Source organism: Ischnura elegans, chromosome X (assembly GCF_921293095.1).
Source record: "Ischnura elegans chromosome X, ioIscEleg1.1, whole genome shotgun sequence".
Lineage (NCBI taxonomy): Eukaryota > Metazoa > Arthropoda > Insecta > Odonata > Coenagrionidae > Ischnura > Ischnura elegans.
In genome coordinates, this window is record NC_060259.1 from 90,730,728 (window position 1) to 90,752,035 (window position 21,308).

At 37.9% G+C, this 21,308-nt stretch overlaps 1 protein-coding gene across 1 annotated transcript; it reads right to left on the reverse strand.

Moving 5' to 3' along the window:
- Window positions 1-1,116: 1,116 nt before the first annotated feature.
- On the reverse strand, window positions 1,117-20,442 carry LOC124171682 (vitellogenin receptor-like). Its single transcript, XM_046550922.1, has 5 exons — window positions 20,333-20,442; window positions 20,219-20,247; window positions 19,637-19,820; window positions 8,567-8,778; window positions 1,117-1,611 (listed from the first exon to the last, which is right to left on the reverse strand). The coding sequence occupies exons 1-5, from the start codon at window positions 20,363-20,365 to the stop codon at window positions 1,275-1,277; spliced, it is 795 nt and encodes a 264-aa protein (XP_046406878.1). The 5' UTR covers window positions 20,366-20,442; the 3' UTR covers window positions 1,117-1,274.
- Between the last annotated feature and the right edge of the window lie 866 nt (window positions 20,443-21,308).

A 21,308-nucleotide genomic window follows, 5' to 3' on the forward strand; every position in this document is an offset into this window, starting at 1 on the left:
GATTTCAGTTTTATCATTAACTTACCGTGGGGTACTTAATCAAATGCTTTTTTGAAATCAAGAAAAATCGCGTCTACGGGAATGTTGTCATTTCCGGAGACTAAAATACCGTGGGCGAAAAGCGCTTACTAGGATTCGCATGATCTACTTTTCCTGAAGCCATGTTGAGTTCTCATTAAAGAGTTTTGCGCGTCTACGTGTTCCATTAAAACGAGCTGATTAAGATGTGTTCAAGGACTTTGCATGAGATGGGCGTTAAAGATATCGCTCTGTAATTAGATGGCTGTTCCTTGTGTCCACTTCGGAATATTGGCGTTACATTAGCGATTTTCCAGTCATTAGGTACTTCGTGTTGCTTGATGGATTTAATGAATATTATCTGCAAGTAGGGGGTAATTTCTAAGGCTAGTTCTCTATATACGCGAGAAGGGATTTTATCCGTACCAGGTGATTTATTTGGACTGAGCGATTTCAATGTATTTTCTATTCCGTGCGCACTAATGTCAATAGGCGGCGTCTTTCGCATGCAGAGATTGTCAACTGTCTCGGATGAGTTCTCAGAAGGCTCGGTGAACACGCTCTTGAATTAGGAATTTAATAAAATGGCTTTATCGGAACTGTTTGTCAACGCATCTCCACTATCATTCCTAAGCGAACATACGGTAGGTTGTTTACCTTGAGCTTCCCTAACATATGACCAAAATGCTTTTGGGTTATCCCGTAACTGCTCTACTAGTGTTTTTCTTTTAAAATTCGGGAATGCATTCCTGAACGCTTCCTTCGTGGCGGCTTTAGACAGCCTATATTTTCTAATTATTAAATGAAGTATTTTGTCGGTTATTTCTCTTTATTTGTAAATTCTTTGGTGTCTTCTTCTTTTTGGGTGAGAACATTATCTTATGATTTTGTCACATATTTTAGCTGTCAATTACTTGGAATATTTTATACTTTTCCACTGTGCTATTTCTTTTCCGTGGACCATTGGAATTTGAAACAAATGACTGCTATTCATGTTGCGATCCTTGCCATTAATAGCTCTTCTTGCGTAGATTAAAATTTTACTTAGTTTAGCTAAAATTGATTGTATTTATCATTATAATAATTATTTATCTCCCCTTCTCATGGAATGAATCAATTTATTTTGTATCTTTCTTTATCTGAAGATATAATTACATAATTCAAATGGTAAATTTGTTCTTATTACAATTGACCGGTCATATTGACAACGAACACCCTTAATGTAGTGGTGACCTGTTTCAGCCTTAAACCCTTATTCATGAATCTCCCCGCTTTGTACATTTATTTTCCTTAGTAACAAAACTTTCACCAGGGGGACATTTGAACATTAGGGCCTCGTCTTTACTGAGACAAAGAGCGTAATATACAGTGTGCTTTCCATTTTTGCAATCATATACTTGAAAAAATGGGTAGTCAGGACGCCCAGAGCAATCAATTTCTTGGCAGTCATCAACAGTGTGTATATCGTCACAACCAAACTCATCGTTAGTAGAGCATACTGTCGTAGCTTTATTGACTTGGCATTTTTGAGGTGTTGCCTGTTTTCCTTTGCATTGATAATAAGCCATGCAGTCATGAGGGTCTGGATAATACCTGGAAAATAAAATGTTTGCAATGAATTGGTGAATTTGAGGTCCTTATGTGTTATGCTATCATTTTCTAATTGCTAACGCTTTAACGGCTTTGGTTTTTGCTGAATTTTTTTGCAATTGGGAAGGAAAAAATTGTAAGGTAGTTTTTTAGGCTTGATTATTAAGAATGCCAAATGGGAAATTTATTTCATAAATGGCATTTGTCAATTTTATTTCGCTAATATAACTGGCGTTCTTATATGGCGTTTTTACTAGCTTAAGTTACATCTTTATGGTAGCAGAAAACAATGCAAAAACCACTTACGTTTGGCTGTAATAGTGATATAGACAGCAATACAAGTAAATATAAATAATTATAATAAATATAAAGGAGTAAATAAAATAAAAATTACAGGCAATATATCGAAAAAAAGATTGGTAAACAACCGGTTCTAATATATTTTTATTATATTCAGATTATCAATTTTTTTAGAAGCCTTCGAGTGATCATCATAGGAAGTTCAAGTGAACACCATGCTTGGAAAATGTTCACTAATGTTTATTTCATGAATATGGTATATTTTAAGAAAGAAATGCTATAAACAAGGAGCCACCTAAGAGGCTGACTATTATTGGGAAATGAAATCATTGGCAAGAAGCCCGAACTTCTTTCCTGAGACCTAAAGTTGAGTATCAAGTGAGGGGTATCAGTAACCCTACCTTATGCATCAAAATACATGCATTGCAAATGATAACACAGAAAGGATTACGGCAGTATTTTTTTTCTAAATGCTTTGATTTTAGATAGACCATGAACAAAGACAGAAGTTATAATAATGGTGATCTTGTGGAGAACCTACATTTGTACCTAAGAAGGGGATATTATTCGAAATATACAAAATGCCATCAAGAACTGTGTTGGTTTATTGAACTTTGACTTTGTTTGAAATGCGAAGCCGTGGTCATTTCAACGGAGAAATATGTTGGTGATAGCAATGCTCGGTATTATGAAATAACATAATATACCTATGCTTTTTTTCATAGTTTTTCCATCAACATCATCATCAGTGGTCAATAATCCGAAGATTGGTTTGACGGAGCTCCCCACTCAGTTCTTGTATCAGCTAATATTTTCACGCCTCAGTATTTCTTCTCTTTCACATGCATGGGGACTTCGTGGAGGAGGTTTGATTGTATTCCATAGAAGGCTGATTCCTGTTGCCACTTTGGTCGCATTTCAATAAGTTTTTTAAAAATGTCCTCGGCGCGGTGGTGAGTGCAATGCGGTGCTTTTTTCCATTATTCTGCCGTATAATGTATGTCAATGGGAGAAATATTATTGAAAAGTAATGACATTGATAGATTACATCATCATGTGTATAAGGTTCGGTTAATGCAGCTAAATATACCTTATTTCCCCGTTAAACTCGGACCAATTTGTTCGTCAGCGACACGAATGGTGACTTATGAAAACCCATATAAATGCGTGGTTGGTGACAAAACTTTTGAAGGCCGACTTGAGGATCCTCATTTGAAATATTCGTGTTTATGTCCTTCAATATAACTCCCGTATCCATCCTTGACATCCGCTTACCCCTTGCCAATTGTCTTATCAGATCATTATTTCTGAAGATAAGACCTATTGAGCTATTTCGTACTTTTTCTTACAGTTTTCAAATGGATTTTCTCCCACTCTTCTCAACGCTTCTTGGTGGCTTACTCTGTCGATTCGTTCGATTTTTCGTTCTTCTGTGGGATCAAATTTTGAATCCCTTCAACCCTGTTTTATCGGCTGGTTTTGTTAATTCCTCGCTCTCATCATTCCGAAAGAATCATTCCAGAGGTATGTTCTGATCTTTTTTTCCTTACTTCCATGATCAACTCTCCTGCTAATCCTGCTTTAAGTTGATCCTTGATACTACGATATGTTTTTTTGCGTGGGCTATTCTACTGATTATTTCTTTCCCTTTTTTTTACATCCATTTCTACGATGCTTCTTAAATATCAGGATTCAATCATATCCTCCAGTTTTTCATTTCATGCTTAAAAGTTAGCTTTAGTTTACTTTCTTCTTCCTCATTGATTTATCTTTGTCTTTAGTACTTATTTTCAGCTTTTATCTACCATTTGTCTCCAATATTTTTTATAAATATTCCTCATTACCTCTGATTTTCACTGCTATGTCGTTGGAAAATCGCAGCATTCTAATATGTTCCCCATGAATTTTCATATCTCATATTCTCAGCACAACCTGTTTTTTATATAAACAGTGGATAATTTGCCTATCACCGCAAAGAACTCCAATTTCGTTCAATTGCATTACGCTCAACTATGTGGAAGTTATCACTCGAAAATGAAAAGGAGATTTCGTTGATTTCCACTAATTTATTTTGTCCGTACGACATGTTTCGAACCATAGAGGTCATTATCAAGTACTATCAGGTCAGTATCAGGTACTTGATAATGACCTCAATGGTTCAAAACATGTCGTACGGACAAAATAAATTAGTGGAAATCAACGAAGTCTCCTTTTCATTTTCGAACTCCGATTTCTGTCTGTATTCTAAGAATTGAATTACAACTAACATTGTCCAAAGCCATCAAAGTAATGCATGTAACTTGATGTTATCCATTTTAGAAAGCCCAATGTCTACTATTGCCTCAATGGTTCCTTAGTTTTTTTCTGCATCCAAATTGATCTTCGCCCTGAAACTCGTCTTCTTTTCGTGCTAATATTTTATAGTCAGATCTCTTTCACAGAAGTATTATTATGGTTTGTGTTCCTATAATCTTCACAGTTCTCAATTATTTTCTCTTCGTAATATGAATGATGATGCTGTTTTCGCAAAGCATTTGCAATCTCACCTGTGGAGTATATTTCATTTCTGATTTTGTTCAGCTGCGTCTAGGTCTGGTTAGCGCTAATATTGCCTTCGTTGTACAATTCTTCTTGATATGACTTTCATCTATTGACTTTTTCTTTGTTTTAAATCATTCTCTCCCCATTTTTTTCCTCAGCGCTTTGAATCTCGCACTATTTTCTTATGTATTGTGATTTCTTACTATCCAATAGGGAACTTCTACTTTTTCATGTTCTAGATAGTTTTATAGGTCTTTTAATGTGCTCTTTATTCACTTTTCCCTACCCTTCCTTGCGAAAAATTATATTCCTTTTTATCTTATAACTTTTCTGTCTTCATACGGTTTGAAAATCATACGGGTGTACGAATTTATGCATGGTCCATGGTTTTTTCATGATTATTTGTCTCCTAACAATAACTTCTTTAATTTCTTACTTTAGTCCACTCACAGCTATTCCCGTAGGTTTTCCAGCTCTCAATGTTTCACCATTACTATATTATAGTCGCTATCAACATCTGCTACAGGATAACCGCTGCTTTCTCCCATCTATTTCTTGTGGATTTGTTCTTGTCCTTTCGTTTTCCGCCCGTTTCTTTTTCCGCAATGATTTCTGTATAGCGTGGTGGTAACCACTAACCTGAGTTCTGCACAGAATTCCAGGAGTATCTCATCTCTGTTACATCGTTTCCTTATCCATATTTCCCAGTTACTCTTCCATCATGAGCGTTTCCGACGATAGCATTCCAGCAATTTATAATGACAAGCATTATTCGCCTATTATTTGCTTCGTTACTTCAGTATTATTATCTAACTAGAAATTCTCCACCTTTTTACTGTCGTAATTGACCTGGTACGTGTAACCTGCACCATTGCAGTAGCTATGATTTTGTATTTGGTTTTTGTCGTCTCATTGTGATAGCTTTTTACGCATAGCCCAGCCCTCTTTCTTAGCAATATCCTTACGTTAGAATATAATACTCCAGAATTAACATTTTGCGATGATTTTTTATTTTTTAGATGCCGGAAGTCTCTTTCCTCAGGCCACTTCATTTCGCTCATTCGTAGCACGTTGAGGTTGAACCTCCGTATTCCACCTTCAGGTTCCTTAGCATTCCGCGGATAGGCAGCGATCTCACGTGACATGATCCTTTTTTAAAAATTGTATCTCACTTGACCGAGTCCATATATGCACCGACAGTCAGGCTGCTCTAAAAGCCCTGAACTCACCTTGGTGCAGATCTAAACTATTGGCTGAATGCTACAAGGCTCTCAATATTTTGGGCAGCCGTTGCAAAATAGAACATTTCTGGGTACCGGGACATTCAGGTATCACCGGAAACGAGAAGGCAGATGAACTGGCAAAGGCCGGCGCTGAACAGAATCCAATTGGCCCAGAACCAATTGTGCCAGTTGCCCCATCAATGGGGATGGCTGCAATCAAAGTGTGGGGATCAACCCAACATTTAAAGATCTGGCGATAAACACGGGGTTTACGTCAGGCAAAAACCCTTATAGGAGAGATCTCTCCTAGACTCGAGAGAAGACTTCTTCTTATGAACAGAAGTCAAGTGCGGACGGTAGTAGTCCTGCTTACGGGTCACTATCACGTAATGAGACACATGCACCTGCTGGGGATAACAGACTCAGATAGGTGTAGATGGTGTGAGATGGAGGAGGAAACAACAACTCATCTAATATGCGAGTGTCCCGCAATCATGAGGACTCGATATAGACACCTGGGCTCACCTTTTATAGAGCCCAAGGAAGTAAGAGATCTTCCCATTGGGGACCTTTTGTCCTTCGTTAAGGACATTGGCCTCTATGGGTGATCCATTATCGGTGGTTAGCACAATGGACCTATAGGTCTAAGTGCCCTGGGAGCTGATCCCCCACCGCATAAACTAATCTAATCTAATCTGACCGAGTCCTCTTGCAGAGTTTCCCAGCCCGGGGATCCGCATGGGGGACGAGTTTACCCTCGGAATATTTTCTTCGGGAGAATTCCGTCATGTCGGATGAAAGAGTGAGTGGGTGTCCTCGCGATGGGCAATAATGCGATCGTTTTCCTCATGGCCACAGCTATTAGCGCATCCAGTTCACTTCGATTTGGATACGTTTTTAAAGCACTGAACATCCGTGATGTAAAATCACATTCATTTCGTTTAGAAGTATTCCATTCTGGCAATAAAGTAGAGGCAAAATTGGTTAGCGTTCAGTTTTGTGTTCAGCTGATAGTTATATTCCTCTTTCACCCAAAAATCTCAAAAGGGAATCGGTGACAGATGATTGATTGCAGTTGATGATAGTCAAAACGTTTTGCGGCAAAAAGTGATTGCTCAAGCCAACACATTACTCATAATGCTAACGAGCTATTTTTGTGGCATAAACTTGGAGTAAACTCAGATATTGAGAGTTTTTACTTGAACGTCACGAAACTCTTCGTTTCTTCTTCGTCAACTGTGGTTTATGAAATACATAGTGCATTAAAAATCAGGAGAAAAGAAAATGAAACTTCACAATGTAGCTAGGATGTGTAGAAGAAAATGTAATCATAGTGAATTTATTTCATTGTAAAGGCATGAAAACTTTTCAGAGCAGAACACCAGAAATGAGATTATCCGCGGACAACTGGATGGAGTATCGGTTTACATAGCACTTTCCTGATCGTTCTATGCGCGTTTATATTTCATTGGATCTCGACATTTTTATATTGTGTAGGCAAACCTACCTTTATGTTTGGACTGAAATTAAAGGACACGTGAATTTCATATTTTCTCATTGGATCTAGCATTGCATTAAATTTGCTCTTAGAGTAAATGTATTTAGGGCGATACATGACACAGAATTATAGAGGTAAAAATAATGAATGGAAGACTGTTATTTGGTTTAATTGCTGTTTATATTTCCTTAGGCTATTCCTCATCAATTAATTTTTTTACCCGTTTGGTTGACTCTAAGATGTCAAAAATATTCATTTTCTTCCGAAGGAAAAAAACCGTTGCCATTGTGACACATATGAAGGGTTTCTCTGACACATTAAATATTGCAATTGAGATGCTATCCATCAGACATTCATGTTTCATGAAGTTTTCTAGGGACTTTAAATTGCGATGAAATCTTTGAGTTCTAGAGCGCCAACGCACACGTTAAAGGAATCGAAATTGCCGCATTTGAATAATTTATGCCGATTATAAGAGCGTTCTAATATTGTGCCATGCATATGCCCACGCTGAGATATGCATCGCGATATCGTGATGTAAGATTGAACTCAATTTAGGCTGACTTTTGAAGTCTCTAGGTTCCCAATGACAGTATGTATGACGATATATTCTCCACTATCGTTTACTAACTTTAATCACTGCATAGCTCATTGACGTATTCACATACATATTCATCGTCAAAGTTTACTTACGTTCAGAGCCATGTATCCTAGAGTACCTCTGTGGTTGACGTGATTATTTTAGAGAGTTAGGAAATGATAAGAGTTTTAATGCACCAATACTTAACGGTTAATTTAAAACCAACGTTAGCCTAACTCAGACGTAACTTCTCTCCGTCCGTGTGGTTAACGTAATAGCGGAAACTATCACTGCAGTCTGCAATACAAGGAAGTAAAATGTTCTACGATAAATCTACTTCAGTGAGATTGAAATTCTACCATGCCAGTGTATTTAATGAAATTATCTCCGAGAATTTCCTTGGAAAGGTTTTGGAGTAGGTATAATATATCATTTTAAAGATCTCAATCCAATTCCCGTGGCCGAGCGTATGAATAACCTATACAAAGGTAGCGTTTCAATTAACATTCGTTTTCAGCAATCCTTATGATGTTAATATGCTGGTGCGTATGTTTATCATTGATTCGATTTTGGGTACGAATCTTTGCAAAGAAAGAGATTTAAAACAAATTTACATCGGCGCAGTTGGGAAAAGATGGTTCAGAGAATTCAGGAAGAGGAATTCAGAGATGCAGTCTTATTTTTTACGTGCTTAAACATCTACGACTTCCAGGTGCTAGGCGTGGTTTAATTCGTGCCAATGAAGTGCTAGTACACGTTTAATGACTTTCTGAAAGATGTGTGATTTCTGAAGTTCTGCTTTACGAATAATCTCACCCAGAATCAGTGGTGCACGTGTAAGGCTTGCATGAGGCTTCGTCGTCTGTGCAGGAGTCGCCAGCGCAGCATGTCCTGTTTTTTGAAGAACAGCTTCCATTGTACACCAGCTTCCAGTCACTACCTTCTTGGACACAAACAACAAACATGTCGTTATCGGCGCAGGTCATAGCTTTGTTCTTGCATACTGCATCGCTGCCTGTAGCTGCGATCTGGAAAGAGACGCAAATAAAATTATTGCGCATCTTTCCTACAGCTGGTCCGGAGTCGAAGATTAAAGGTGATCTCAAATGCTGGGATAATGAACTCTGAGCCTCATGATGAAGTAAAACGAATAAAGTAGATATACTCTAGTGAGGCCATTGTAGTGGTAAATTTTGTTGAGCAGAAGATAGATGATGATTACGTGTCAATTTTAATTTATCAAAAATTGCATACAACTAATTAATTGTTTTTTTGTAGTACATAAAGAATTATGAATGCAGCCCTGAAGTTATTTTTTGTAATTTTCATCATATCGGGTCACTTCGAAAAATTACTATCCGTGCTTTGATAATTTTACGAAAATATCGGGTAAATCAGCAAAATAACTCTCCAATATATGTATATGTTTAAATATACATAAAATGTCTAATATTTGGAAATGGAAATTTTGAATTACAATAAAGATTTTTATGGTGCAATTTTATTGGTAAAATGTAAATGCTATTTAACTTTGTCATAACTAAATGTAAATTACTTTTAACTTGGTACAGGCTTATTTTTGCGCTGCTTTTTGCCGTGGGTGGTGACAGAGATTATTTATAACTTCGGGGACTACAAATAATCTGACATGATTTATCATCTCAATTCTCAATCACATCAATAATCCGCTGGTTGTTTTCTCATTTCTCATGATACTTCAATCCATTCCCGTGAAATCTTCGTGGAATTTTTCTCCATAGTTGAAGCTCCGCATTCCTAGGTTTTCAGGGCCTTTTCTAAATATGAATGCAGTATGGGGACCTGTTATCTGGCATAATATCTCCATACACTTGTCTATATACACTCTCACAGCAGGACTTAACTCTTTGTCTAAGAGAATGTAGCTTAAATTTTTATAATATCGGTCTCTAGCCATGGTAATTTTTACAAAGTGTCTTCTCCCGTCAACCGACTGCGCACGTGGCCCTTGTGCGTTCTCTATGTGCCAGAGGCATGCATAGTGGCAATGAATACTTCAAGACAGGACAGGTATGTCAACTAGTTACATCAAAATTCATTTATTCTGTCTGGCTAAAAGCTTTAGCACTGTCATATTTTCTGATACGTTCAAGTATCAAAATATCCCTCTGTCAAGTCATGCATCAACTGTCAAGCTCCTGCCATATAGCCAGGTAAAAACGCTTTGCATTCGGAATCTACATTGTCGCATCATTAGTTATATTATTAAGTACGTTGTCAATAGTGCTGCTTCACGGCTAACATAAAAATCTCTGTGTTACAGACGACTGATGGACTGGCTTTAAGGGAAATTGTATGCAGGAATTACGTGAAAATTTTAGTTGTACAATGCGCGGTAAGAAATTTATAAGTAAAAAAAATAGTTTTTTTTTCAAAAATTTACATCTTCGTAACAAATACGAACTTTTCAAACAGTTATAAACAATTTTCTTTGCTATTTTTTATGAAGTCTTTCCGTAACAAATACTAAAAACAAATTTACCGTTTTCCAAAATGATACCCTCTAGCATTGTACGTGAGTATGAAATTTTTGGAGTACATAGAAGTGACGAAGTATCACGCATTGGTGATGAATAAGGTACCATCTTCGCTTGCTTGTGCTCCTTAAGATGTTTAGAGCTACTCGGGCATAGTTGATACCTATTATGTATCAGTGATTCATTGTATATTCTAATGCTCTTCTGGAAAGGAAAATTGGCTCCAATTACTTACTCTATCTATAATTGATTGGAGATTTCTCATCCCCCATGGAATTTCATTTGTGAGTACACGGAGGGGTCTTATGCTAGAGTTGAAAAATCCATTGAGGAAAAATCAACCATGTTGTCGTGGGGATATAAATAGAATCCCGTGAACCATTACTTTATGTAGGGGCACACCCTGTGTCTATGAGCACGTTTTGCAGGCTGGCGCCTCAGTATTTTTCTTCTTGGGAATCTTGGAGACACACTGAGAAGCACGAAATCATACTGATACATTTTGTCAAAAAATACCAAAAATTATAAATATTTAAATTCTGCTAAATATTAAAACGATAATTACTGTATATGAATATAAAACGGGAAACTATGAAATTAAAAGAGTACTCTATTGAGTTGTATTTCCTGTAAGTTGATTATATCTATTCATCGGACGTTTTGTTCTCGACTTTTTGATATTTGACGGGTTGTACAGGATAGTTTAGTGATCGCAGAGACCTACCATGTGCTAAATACTCTAGGTTATATCCTATAGCAGGGGTCTCCAATTTACTAGGCCACGAGGGCCACATTTCAATTTCCGAATCGCCCCACGGGCCGGATAGCAAATTTGCCGATGACTGAAGTATTCGATACCAACGTCTACTGAAGAATCCGGTAGCGTATGTCTTATTTACGAACAGTTGAAGGCGACTTTGCCGTGCAGTACAGCGCTGCAATGCTCCTAGCGGCGTCTCACAGAGTCAAACGAGCGAGAATCACGCGCTACTTGAAACGAGTGCGCGGGCCGGATGAAAGCCCTCCGCTGGCCGGATCTGGCCCGCGGGCTTTATTTTGGAGGCCACTGTCCTGTAGAATACATTATGTTAATCTTGATTGCCTAATGTCAAAAATTTGGCTTTTTCTTTTTTCAAAGTCTTTTGATTTGGTATCCATATGGCGTCAGATTTTCCCATCCCCGTCCTTTCAGGATTATCCTGACGTAGGGACATCTGCTCTACTCATCACGGCAAAACATTTTTAACTCTTCCCAAAATCCAGTCACTTCCAAGGAAGCAGGCTAAAAATGTCCTTTTACATCTTGATCCGGGGCCCGAAGAGTGACCCCGCCTATTTAAAAGATATCTGATGCCGTTGCGGATATGCTGGATACCTTTATATTGCAGTCCTTAGCTCAAACCAGAAATCTATGTTCATCACATTCATTCGGTTGATAGAAGCGTAAAAGAACTTTAAACAAACATATCTTCCCCATTAAGCTTTCTGTAGTGAGTTTATAATCGCGAAATTTGCCGCCAAGGTTTCATAAGTTGGTGACATCATTTGTGTCTAAGTTCATTCGCTTGTTTAGGGAGAATCTTACACTGTGTGGAGAAATCGGTCTACACAGTGTAAAGAATAGCCAACCGTATGATACTGAGGAGTTGAGGAAAAGCTGCGACCTATGCCGAAGGAGTTTGTGACGCAATCAACTTAACTCCGAAAGGGTTAAAGCCGTCTATTTTCTTGCCACGAATAGCTTTACAGAAAGGCGAAGGATCAAGTAGCAGATAAATAGCGATATATTTATTTTTTACCACAGTGAATGATTAAAGAATATTAGTGAAAAAAATCCATTTATGGGATCTTTCCATTGCCAGTGGTTGGCTGCGAGTGATTGATAAGGCCTCCGTATCGGTTGCATCATTATTTTTCGCTTCAACAATTCTCTTCGAGCAATCATCTTGTCGTCGGAATGAAACATTTCAAACACTACAATTTCAGGCCGTGTTCCGAACCACTCGGAATCAACCCCTCATTATGAAAATGATTTTAATAATTCGGATAAATTTCATTGGTATCTCCCCGGATTTGAGCCAAGATCTTATCCCTTTTACCCCTGGTGTTTTAGCCACGATTTGTGGATATTGAATTTATAACTCGTATTTTTTTTAGTTTTTATGCTAACAAGGGCAGCTGCGCGGTATTAATGTCAAACTGCAGACTTATTTCAACATAACCACAAGGTTGGATAGGAAAATATTAAGTTTCAATACTTTCAAAAATATCTTTTCAATTTATTTAGGATAACTTCAATCTGTATAAACTTTAATTGAAACATAAGAAATCAATCGCATGTTATATGTTCGAAGTCAAGTAAGTGGGCCCAAAAGAAGTAAAATCTTTTAACATCTCTATTGATATCACAATTGAGTTGAGAAGACTGAAAACTCTTCATCGATAAATATTATATCCGTATTTTTTTCGCAAAATATTTTACATGCTTTGGCCTTTAACTTAGAGTTATTAGTATGCAAGCTGCAGGTGAAACAACCAGTCATGAACAACGTTTTCAAAACCATTTTTAAAATTCTATAATTTTTCCTGAAATTCCCTGTGTGTTATTTTTTCCATAAGTCGTCCTTGATTTACCAAACCCACATATGATTGTAGCAACCCGACTTTAGCTGATTAGATGCAAAAGATTCTGTGAATTTGTGATAAGGAAATAATCACTGTGACTATGGGGCATTAAAAATCGAGTCCAGAACATGACCATCGATTTTTTCTCTTTGACATTTCATAACTTCCACCTCGTTTTCAAATTAATCCTTAATGATGCGCCATAAGTTCGTTTCCCGATGTTTCCTAAAGTTTGGGCAATATAGCACGACCAGCGTTTTTTTCTACGAATAACTTGTTCGAAAACTATGCTATCACCTCGAAATTTTCATATTTTGCAACGTAAATGCAACATAAATGAAACGCGACCCCCTATATCTCAAGTAAGAAAATTTTCCTAAATACAGAACTGTTTTATTTTAGACTATCAGACCACCCGGTGTTACTCGGGAAGGATATTAGGTACTCCTAGAAGAGCGAAACTTGGAATTCATGGTCATATAGCTGGATTTAGATAAAGATAACACGTTGACCGCCATGCCGGTCATATGCCCCGTTCACATTACCATCATTCTTAAACAGCGTAAGATGACGTCAGAACCAACGCGCGTTCACACTTACCATGGTTAGACACTGGCGACATCTGATGAGTGGTAAAGTAATTCCAAGTGAAAAATGAATTGACAAGAGCGAATAACTTGTTGGAAGGAAATACAGAATGTGCAGGAAAAAGTTCTTGTGTTAATTGCAATGATTTTAAACGTATGTGCATATTATGAGCTGCTTATGAATTAAAAATTGCATTCCAGCGTCGACAATCATTGTTCCTTGCTACGTAGAAGGTAGTTCAAATGTGCTCGTCCAACTAATCATTTCATCCATAGTGTGGCTTGCATTCTTCTACTGCTCTATTTAATACGAATAAAAGCGAATATTTGTGATAATTAGATTGATATCAACAACATATACTACTACTTGCCCTTTATTCGGATGTGTTGACAAATCATTGATGTAGGTATGTGAAGAAAAATCGAGGACCTAATCTTGAGACTTGAGCCTCAATTGAGACACACTAGTGATTTGGGATGGAGATACACTTTTCGCTGCATTGCATTCTTAGCTATTATTGTTTTCTGATTTTGACAAAGGACATGATCCAATCTGATGCTATACCGTAAATTAAAACTCTTTTACCTCTTCTTCAAATGCGGACGAATAACTTGCAGAAATGTGACGATTGTTGAAATTTAACTTATGAAATAAGAGAGAGAACATGGTATTTTTTGCGATATGTAGTGTCACCCGACGTTTCTAAATTTATTTTCTATCGTTAAATCTGACTAGCTGTTAGCCTGATATTTTATATTGATATGGGAAGAACTTATGTTCAAGGATGGACATAAGTGATCTTTTTCAAACTGGGACAAAGAATTCCTACCAGAACAATAAAATCATTGTGACCTTCGGATTTTTATTCTGGTAGTTTCGCACATTTTACTTTCTAGCAAAATATTTATATAGATTATTCAATCTGTTCGTAACAATACAATACGAGCTAATAGCTAATTCACTACGAACTATATACTATATCGCATAACTTAAATCAGGTTTAAAATCTCATAATATACAACACATTACGGAATGAATCAATAACACTTTCCTTAGAATTAATTCTGACGAATATAATTCAACAATAACGGCCGTCTCCTCTTCGAATGCTTTATTTTCTGTTTTCTTTCCTCCTATCCCACTTCGTTGCTGCTTCGCCTTCTTCTTTTTCTAACCAGCTTTTAACCAACTTGCGTTCACACACGCATGAACTACCGCCAACCATGGTCGGAAAACGGTGGTCAGAATCCTAACCACGGTTAACGGGAACTTGCGTTCACACCTCGTTTTGTAACCATGGTCGGGGCTAACCGGCGTAAAAAGAACGTAGTGTGAACGGGGCAATGATGACCGGAGTCGAGTGGCTCCCGTCACGCCACGCCGTTCATAGTGATCGGCCTCCGAGCAACTGTTTCAAAGTGGATTTCTGACGCCAGAGTGACCAGAATCTCTTGCTAACGAATGGGCCATGACCGTAGTGGCATCAGATTTTAAACATTTATTTTAAAGTAAATTACAAAAACACATTCAATGTTTTATGATCCGGGAATAGTTAATGGATTGAAAAACACCAATGGCGTCAGAGGACATATCTACTAAAAACATCATGGCGGTCAACGTGTTAAAGCCTGTACTGTGACGGTCTCCTCCAAATGATTGTCCCAAAATTAGAGCAAGACTGTGAGCGGAAGACGGTGAACAGCGAGCAATTAAAGAAAAAGAATTCCGGTTGCCTCGTACGGGATCAGCTTCCACACTAACACCGCTCCACAACAATGATCTTTATGTGTGTCCGTGCGTAGACCAAAAATGACGTGTGAGCGCATACCGTAGTAAAAAGGTTTGCTCCGAGAAGATAAGTAGGTAAATGAAGTACCCTTCAATTTCAGTTTTTCCATAGAACGTGTCAGGAGGTGTGCCTAGCCGGTAGGTGTTCAACCGCAGAAGCTGTATTCGACGTAAGGTAACAAACGTTAACGAGGAAACGATGCAAAGGTAAGCAACCGAAAGTAGCACTACGGGATTCAAATCTCGAGATGCACCTATGTGCTAACTTTGGTCGAAATCTGTGCTGCCGCGCCTAATTTTTACAAAGCTGTAGGAGTCTAATTTTACCCCTTTTAATTTTATATTTGGTGTATTGTTTTTAGCCTTTAAATGTTCCCTTGCTACAAAAGAAACACGTTAATTTTCCATGGAAGTACTTGTAGTGCCAATTAAGCATTGGTAGAAAGTGTTGATTAAAACTAAGCATAGTTCCATAGCCTCTAAAAAATTATTGTCTCGCTGTGATATTAACGCTAGAAAAAAAATTACCTTCTCCTTATAAATTGCTACAGTAAGGCTATGAATTACCTATTGAAAAACCATTGAAATGGTGAAAAGTCCGATGTTAGTGTGTGAATGTCTCATAAACACAAATACTAACTTCCAAGTTATCCTGCAGACTTAGAAAGCACGTAAAAATCGTTGCAAATTCTGTTCAAGGGTTGCGCTGGTAATTTACACCTGACATTACACCATTCAATCACATTCATTGGTTTAAAATATTCTTCCATAATTTTTACTTTGCAGAAAAAAATTTTATCCTCTTGCCATTTGAATGATTTTGCTAAAAGTTATGGAAGGTTAACAATATCTATGTCGCTGCTCCTTGTTTTTCAGCAGCTTTGGCATTTTTATGCGGGAGAAAAATTAAAATGTCATATCACGAATACAAGGATCAAGAACTTTGCTATTTCCACATAATATTTTATTAGCACCGACCATGGTTTCGTTACAGAGTAACATTATCAAGGTGAAGATTTAGGTAAATTGCCAGTATATATATAGCAGGAGTCGTTGGTTAGGGGGAGGTAAGGGTTGGGGTTGGAGCTGGGTTTGGCGTCACTTCTTGTTCCTTGTATTCGTGCTATTATGGATTTCCACCAAGTTACGCCCTCTACGACTAATTAAAATGTCATATATTTATGCCGTTGCGTTGTACTCAATTTTTGGAGTGCGATTTCATCGCCTTCAAAATTAGCTAAATTTTATCATTGTATCGTAGAAATACTGCTGAAATGGTCTTCTACATCTATGCTCTACCCCACACGCCGCCTCTTTAGGCGTGTGGTGGAGAATGTTAGATTACCTGCCTCTAACTAAAATAAGGTTCATGATTGAGTGATTTGGGTTCCACCGTGACTTCTCCAAACTTTTTAATTCCTTAATTTTTAGAGGATAAAAGGAATTCCCATACCTTCTCATTTAGCAAAATAACTTTCTTATTTTTCTGTTTCTGTTGGACTTGGAATCATAGTGAGGTTGTAAAATTATGTTTACCACGTCACTCTAAACGATATCTTTTCTTATTTGCTCATTAAAATCTGAATCCTATCATATAGCCTCCGTGGCCCTGGCGGTTCCAAGCCTCACTCATCTGAAAGCTCTGTCATTTTCCCTGTCCTCTCGCAGATTTTTACGTATATATATAGTTACCGCTAACCTGGGAAATTGCAAGCGTTACACCCATATTCAAAAAGGGAAACAGACATGACCCAGGCAACTACCGTCCGATTTCTTTAACATCGATTATAGGTAAGATACTTGAACATATCATCGTTAGCAATATCATGACTTTCTTAGACAGACGTAACTTCCTCCATAATTGTCAGCACGGATTCCGAAAAAATAGATCATGTGAAACACAGCTAGCTCTCTTTCTTCATGAAGTTATAAAATCTGGTGAATCGAAAAGACAAGTTGACGCACTATTTATAGATTTTAAGAAAGCTTTCGACACTGTACCTCACAACAAACTTTTATACTAATTAAAGTCATGCGGATTAAACGAAACATTTGTAAACTGGATACGCGACTTTCTCAGAGATCGTAAACAAAAAGTAGTTCTGGACGGAATTATCTCTGATGTTGTAAAAGTTACATCAGGTGTTCCACAAGGAAGCGTAATCGGCCCCCTGTTGTTCATTATATACATTAACGATCTCTGCTCCCGCATTAGCAGTAAAATACGTTTATTTGCTGACGACGCTGTCATCTATCGCGAAATTAGTGATCACTCTGACTATGGAAATCTATCATCGGACTTAAACAACGTTCATTTGTGGAGCCTAGAGTGGGGACTCGAACTTAACCTGAGCAAATGCATAGCGGTACATCTCTTGCGGAATTCGTCCAACTCTAACCATGTTTATGCAGTGGATGGCATTAATGTAAAGGCAACAGACGAAGTGAAGTACCTGGGAGTTACGATAACCTCGAACCTCACGTGGGGAACACATATAAAGAATATTTGCGGCATAGCCCTGAAGAAATTGGGATTTGTCAAGCGTATTGTGGGAAGCTTTTCGGATGAGAAAGTAAAAGAAAGGTACTATTTTGCACTTGTCCGACCGTACCTTGAATATGCAGCGAGCGTATGGGATCCGGCGCAGAAAGACTTAATCCGCGAACTGAATAAAATACAAAGGAAGGCTGCGCGTTTCGCCAAAAACGGCTACGGGCGTACAGACAGTGTTACCCAGATGTTAAGCGAACTAGGCTGGGAGCCATTGGAGACTCGGAGGCTGCCTGCTAGGCTTAGATTGCTTGAACAATTGAGAATGGATATCTTTAAGAGCGGCACAGAGAACATAATATTAGAGCCACACTATATTTCCAGGTCCGATAGAAGTGATAAATTAAGAGAGATGTTTTGCCGAACGGATAGATATGGGAATTCGTTTTTCCCCCGAACCATAAAGGACTTTAATAAACGCTAGTCCCAACCTCGTTAGAGCACTTCATTTCTTTTGGGGCTGTAAACGGCTGGTGCCCTAACACCCCGTGCCACACGCCTTTTAGGCGGCTTGCGGGGTATTATGTAGATGTAGATATAGTGCAGCTTTCCATAAGTAATTGTAGCGGACGTGACATGGTGGAATAGAGTGGTTTATATATATTTTTTATTGCCTAATTCGAAAGACTATTACTCCTGGAGTACGCATTTCACGCTATTAGATTTTTAAATGTCGATATCTACTTTTCGCAACTAAACGAAAAGCGAAAAATTTCAAGCGCGCGAAAACGCGACGGCTAAGTAGGAATGCTGGGAAAAACCCGTGTGACGCCATTCTGGTTCCAGCTCTCGCCGTATGAGGTGACCTTAGGGCGAAAACATGTGCGCAGCTGCGATGCACGCTGGTAGCAGGTAGCAGAGTACCCAGCTAGCAGGTAGCGCTTGGCTTGAATAAGGATTATTAATACCCTATCAAACGCAGGAAACTTTCCGACCTCTGGTAGTTATAACAGGTGATTATTAAGACATGTTTCCCTGAGCTCTGTGCCTCATGCTTGCATTGGTAATCTCATACGACGTAAAACTCCTATCTACTCGTACATAAACTAGGTCTCTGTGACGTCACGTGGAGTGGAATCGCAAGGCGCCAATCTGGAATTTTTCAAATGAGGTTAAAATTGACCTTTAGCATTCGTCTAAACTGGGATTTCAAAAACCAAATAATTTGTATAATATGTAGTCCCCTTGCCTTTATCGTAGAAGCTGAAGGAGTAAAAACATTGCTTTTTCTACAAGGTGATTTATTTTGTCCTACAATGGTTTTACTACAGCATATTCACTTTGAAAATTTATTTATTCCTTCAACTTTTATGAGTGGAGCTCCATTTTACTTAATTCGCGGTTTAAGTGCTTCTGCGCTGGATTTCATATGGTAGGCTTGCCTCACGTTGGAGGTATAGAATTGACAATTTCAGATATAGACTCAATGTAACGAGTGAAATTGTACCAAAATCTTCATTTTAAATATTTTATGCATGTTCTCAGTACATACTAAAAGATGGGTAGCGCAGTGATCCTGGATTTTGGCATTACCACATGCATTTGGCATGCGCTTGGCATTACATCGTGGTGACCAAGTATTTCAGCATGAAAACATTTTTGAAATGCCAGTGCGCTATATTTTAAATATACTGGGTATACTGAAAGTATGGAACGACATCGCCAATTATTTTCATCCCAAACTTTTGAACCCAGGATTATAAATATTTGCACATGGTCCCATTAATTGATTTCCTCTGGCACAAATATTTTTGGGATCTTCAGCGTACAGTGCCAGTTGAATATTTGCTATGTTTACTAATGAATACGTAAATTTACCTCATTTGATGGAAGACATGTTAGCTCCTCCTTAGAAAATGTTCTTCCAGATGCGCAGGGGTATTCCTTTGCTATATAATGGTCTTCACCTTCATCGAAGCAAACCAGGAACATTTTGTCATCGAATGGGTGGTAAGTGAGACCTGGCTGGGTGCAGCTTTCATCCAGCACGCTTCCTTCAGAACTGATGGGATGATTTTCATGGAGAAAATCGAATATGTTGAGTTATTCATAATATCAAATGATGCGCTACTGGTAAACTATTCGTCTCATGGCGTTCAGTAAAGAATTATTCTCCACAAGATAATATCGAGTATTAAACTTCCATTTCCAAAGAATAACTTGCATAAACCCTTTTGCAATGCCATACTAAACTGTTGACTTTATATGTGCTTCATATGTGGTATAAAATGCATTTACATAAGGGTTAGATTTGAATTACAAATGAAAGAGAATGGTGCATATTGTACCATAGGCATATATGAGCCTCTCCACTAAAATTGGTCGATGCAAGAAGGACTTAATCCATGTATGCATTGAAACGATTGAGGCGAATAACAAAAAAAGTTCTTCATTTCTTACCTGGCAAATGCAGTAAATCCTAGGATCACCTGGCCAAAAGAAAGAGGATTCAGTTTGTGAATAAATTCGCTGAAATAAGATGAATAATGATTTTAGAAATATTTTGTTAACTACCAACGTGAAATATAAGCTTTTATCAGTCTGCATGGTGCTTATCTTTTGAATGGATGCTCTTTTATATTTAATAGTTGGAATTTTGTCTAGATATGTTATTGAAGAGGCTGCGGCGACATTCATATATATACCTCCCCTGCGGAAACATGCTGAAATTGAGAAACATTTTTCTCTGTGACCAATCAATGGAGATTTCGTGTTCGCACCATTTTTTCATCGTTGGACGTCATTGCATTCAGAGGAAGTGACAGGTGACAGAATTGTGTCGCGTGAATGTCAAGGAGGAGCTGAAATTGAAATATAGTGGGTAAATTTTTAGGAAAGAATTAAGCTTGCGATTATTCCAGCTATCTCTTGCAAATTCGATCGCCTCGTATCCGTAAGCAACTTGATGATAAACCTTATCATGGAAATCGGATGATAAATTTAACGTTGGTGTGATCTATAATCTGCAGCAATACGAACGGAAGCACTTGAAGTAGCTGGTAATGATAAGAAAATGAGAAAATGGTGCCCGTATAAAAAAATGAGGGAGCGTCAGATAAAATAGATTAACAGTGCCGTAGTTCCCCTTTTTTAACAGTCATTATGTTCTGGTTTAATCGGAAAATTTCATGAAAGGGTATGAAACTTTCCGTACATTTATTACGGGGCTAACTGAGAGAGCACCTAGAAAGTAGAAGTCTCACTACGTTTAATTTGTTCTCAAGGACATTCTCATGACATCATTCCACATAGCACTCCTGACTGACAACAAAATTTTCTCTATTATTTGGGAGGAATTTTAATTTTTTCCAACCATGAATATGTTTTCGGTGAGCTCTAGGTGTTGTCTGATACCAATCACTCATTTTTTTTAAATATAGGTTGATATGAAAAAGGTGAGGTTCGAACTCATCTCATCCTAAGCCAAGGCTTTCGAGCTTCCACGTATTCATGGTCATGGTGAGTGCCTTCCTTTCTTTCGCCCTGAATG

Excerpts from the sequence above, each read along its gene's own strand:
- LOC124171682 (XM_046550922.1), bottom strand. The coding sequence starts at position 20,365 with ATGCAGACTGATAAAAGCTTATATTTCACGTTG. Across the intron at positions 20,248-20,332 it reads AAAGCTTATATTTCACGTTG|GTGATCCTAGGATTTACTGC; the intron begins GTAGTTAACAAA and ends TCTTTTGGCCAG. Across the intron at positions 19,821-20,218 it reads GGATTTACTGCATTTGCCAG|TTCTGAAGGAAGCGTGCTGG; the intron begins GTAAGAAATGAA and ends TCATCCCATCAG.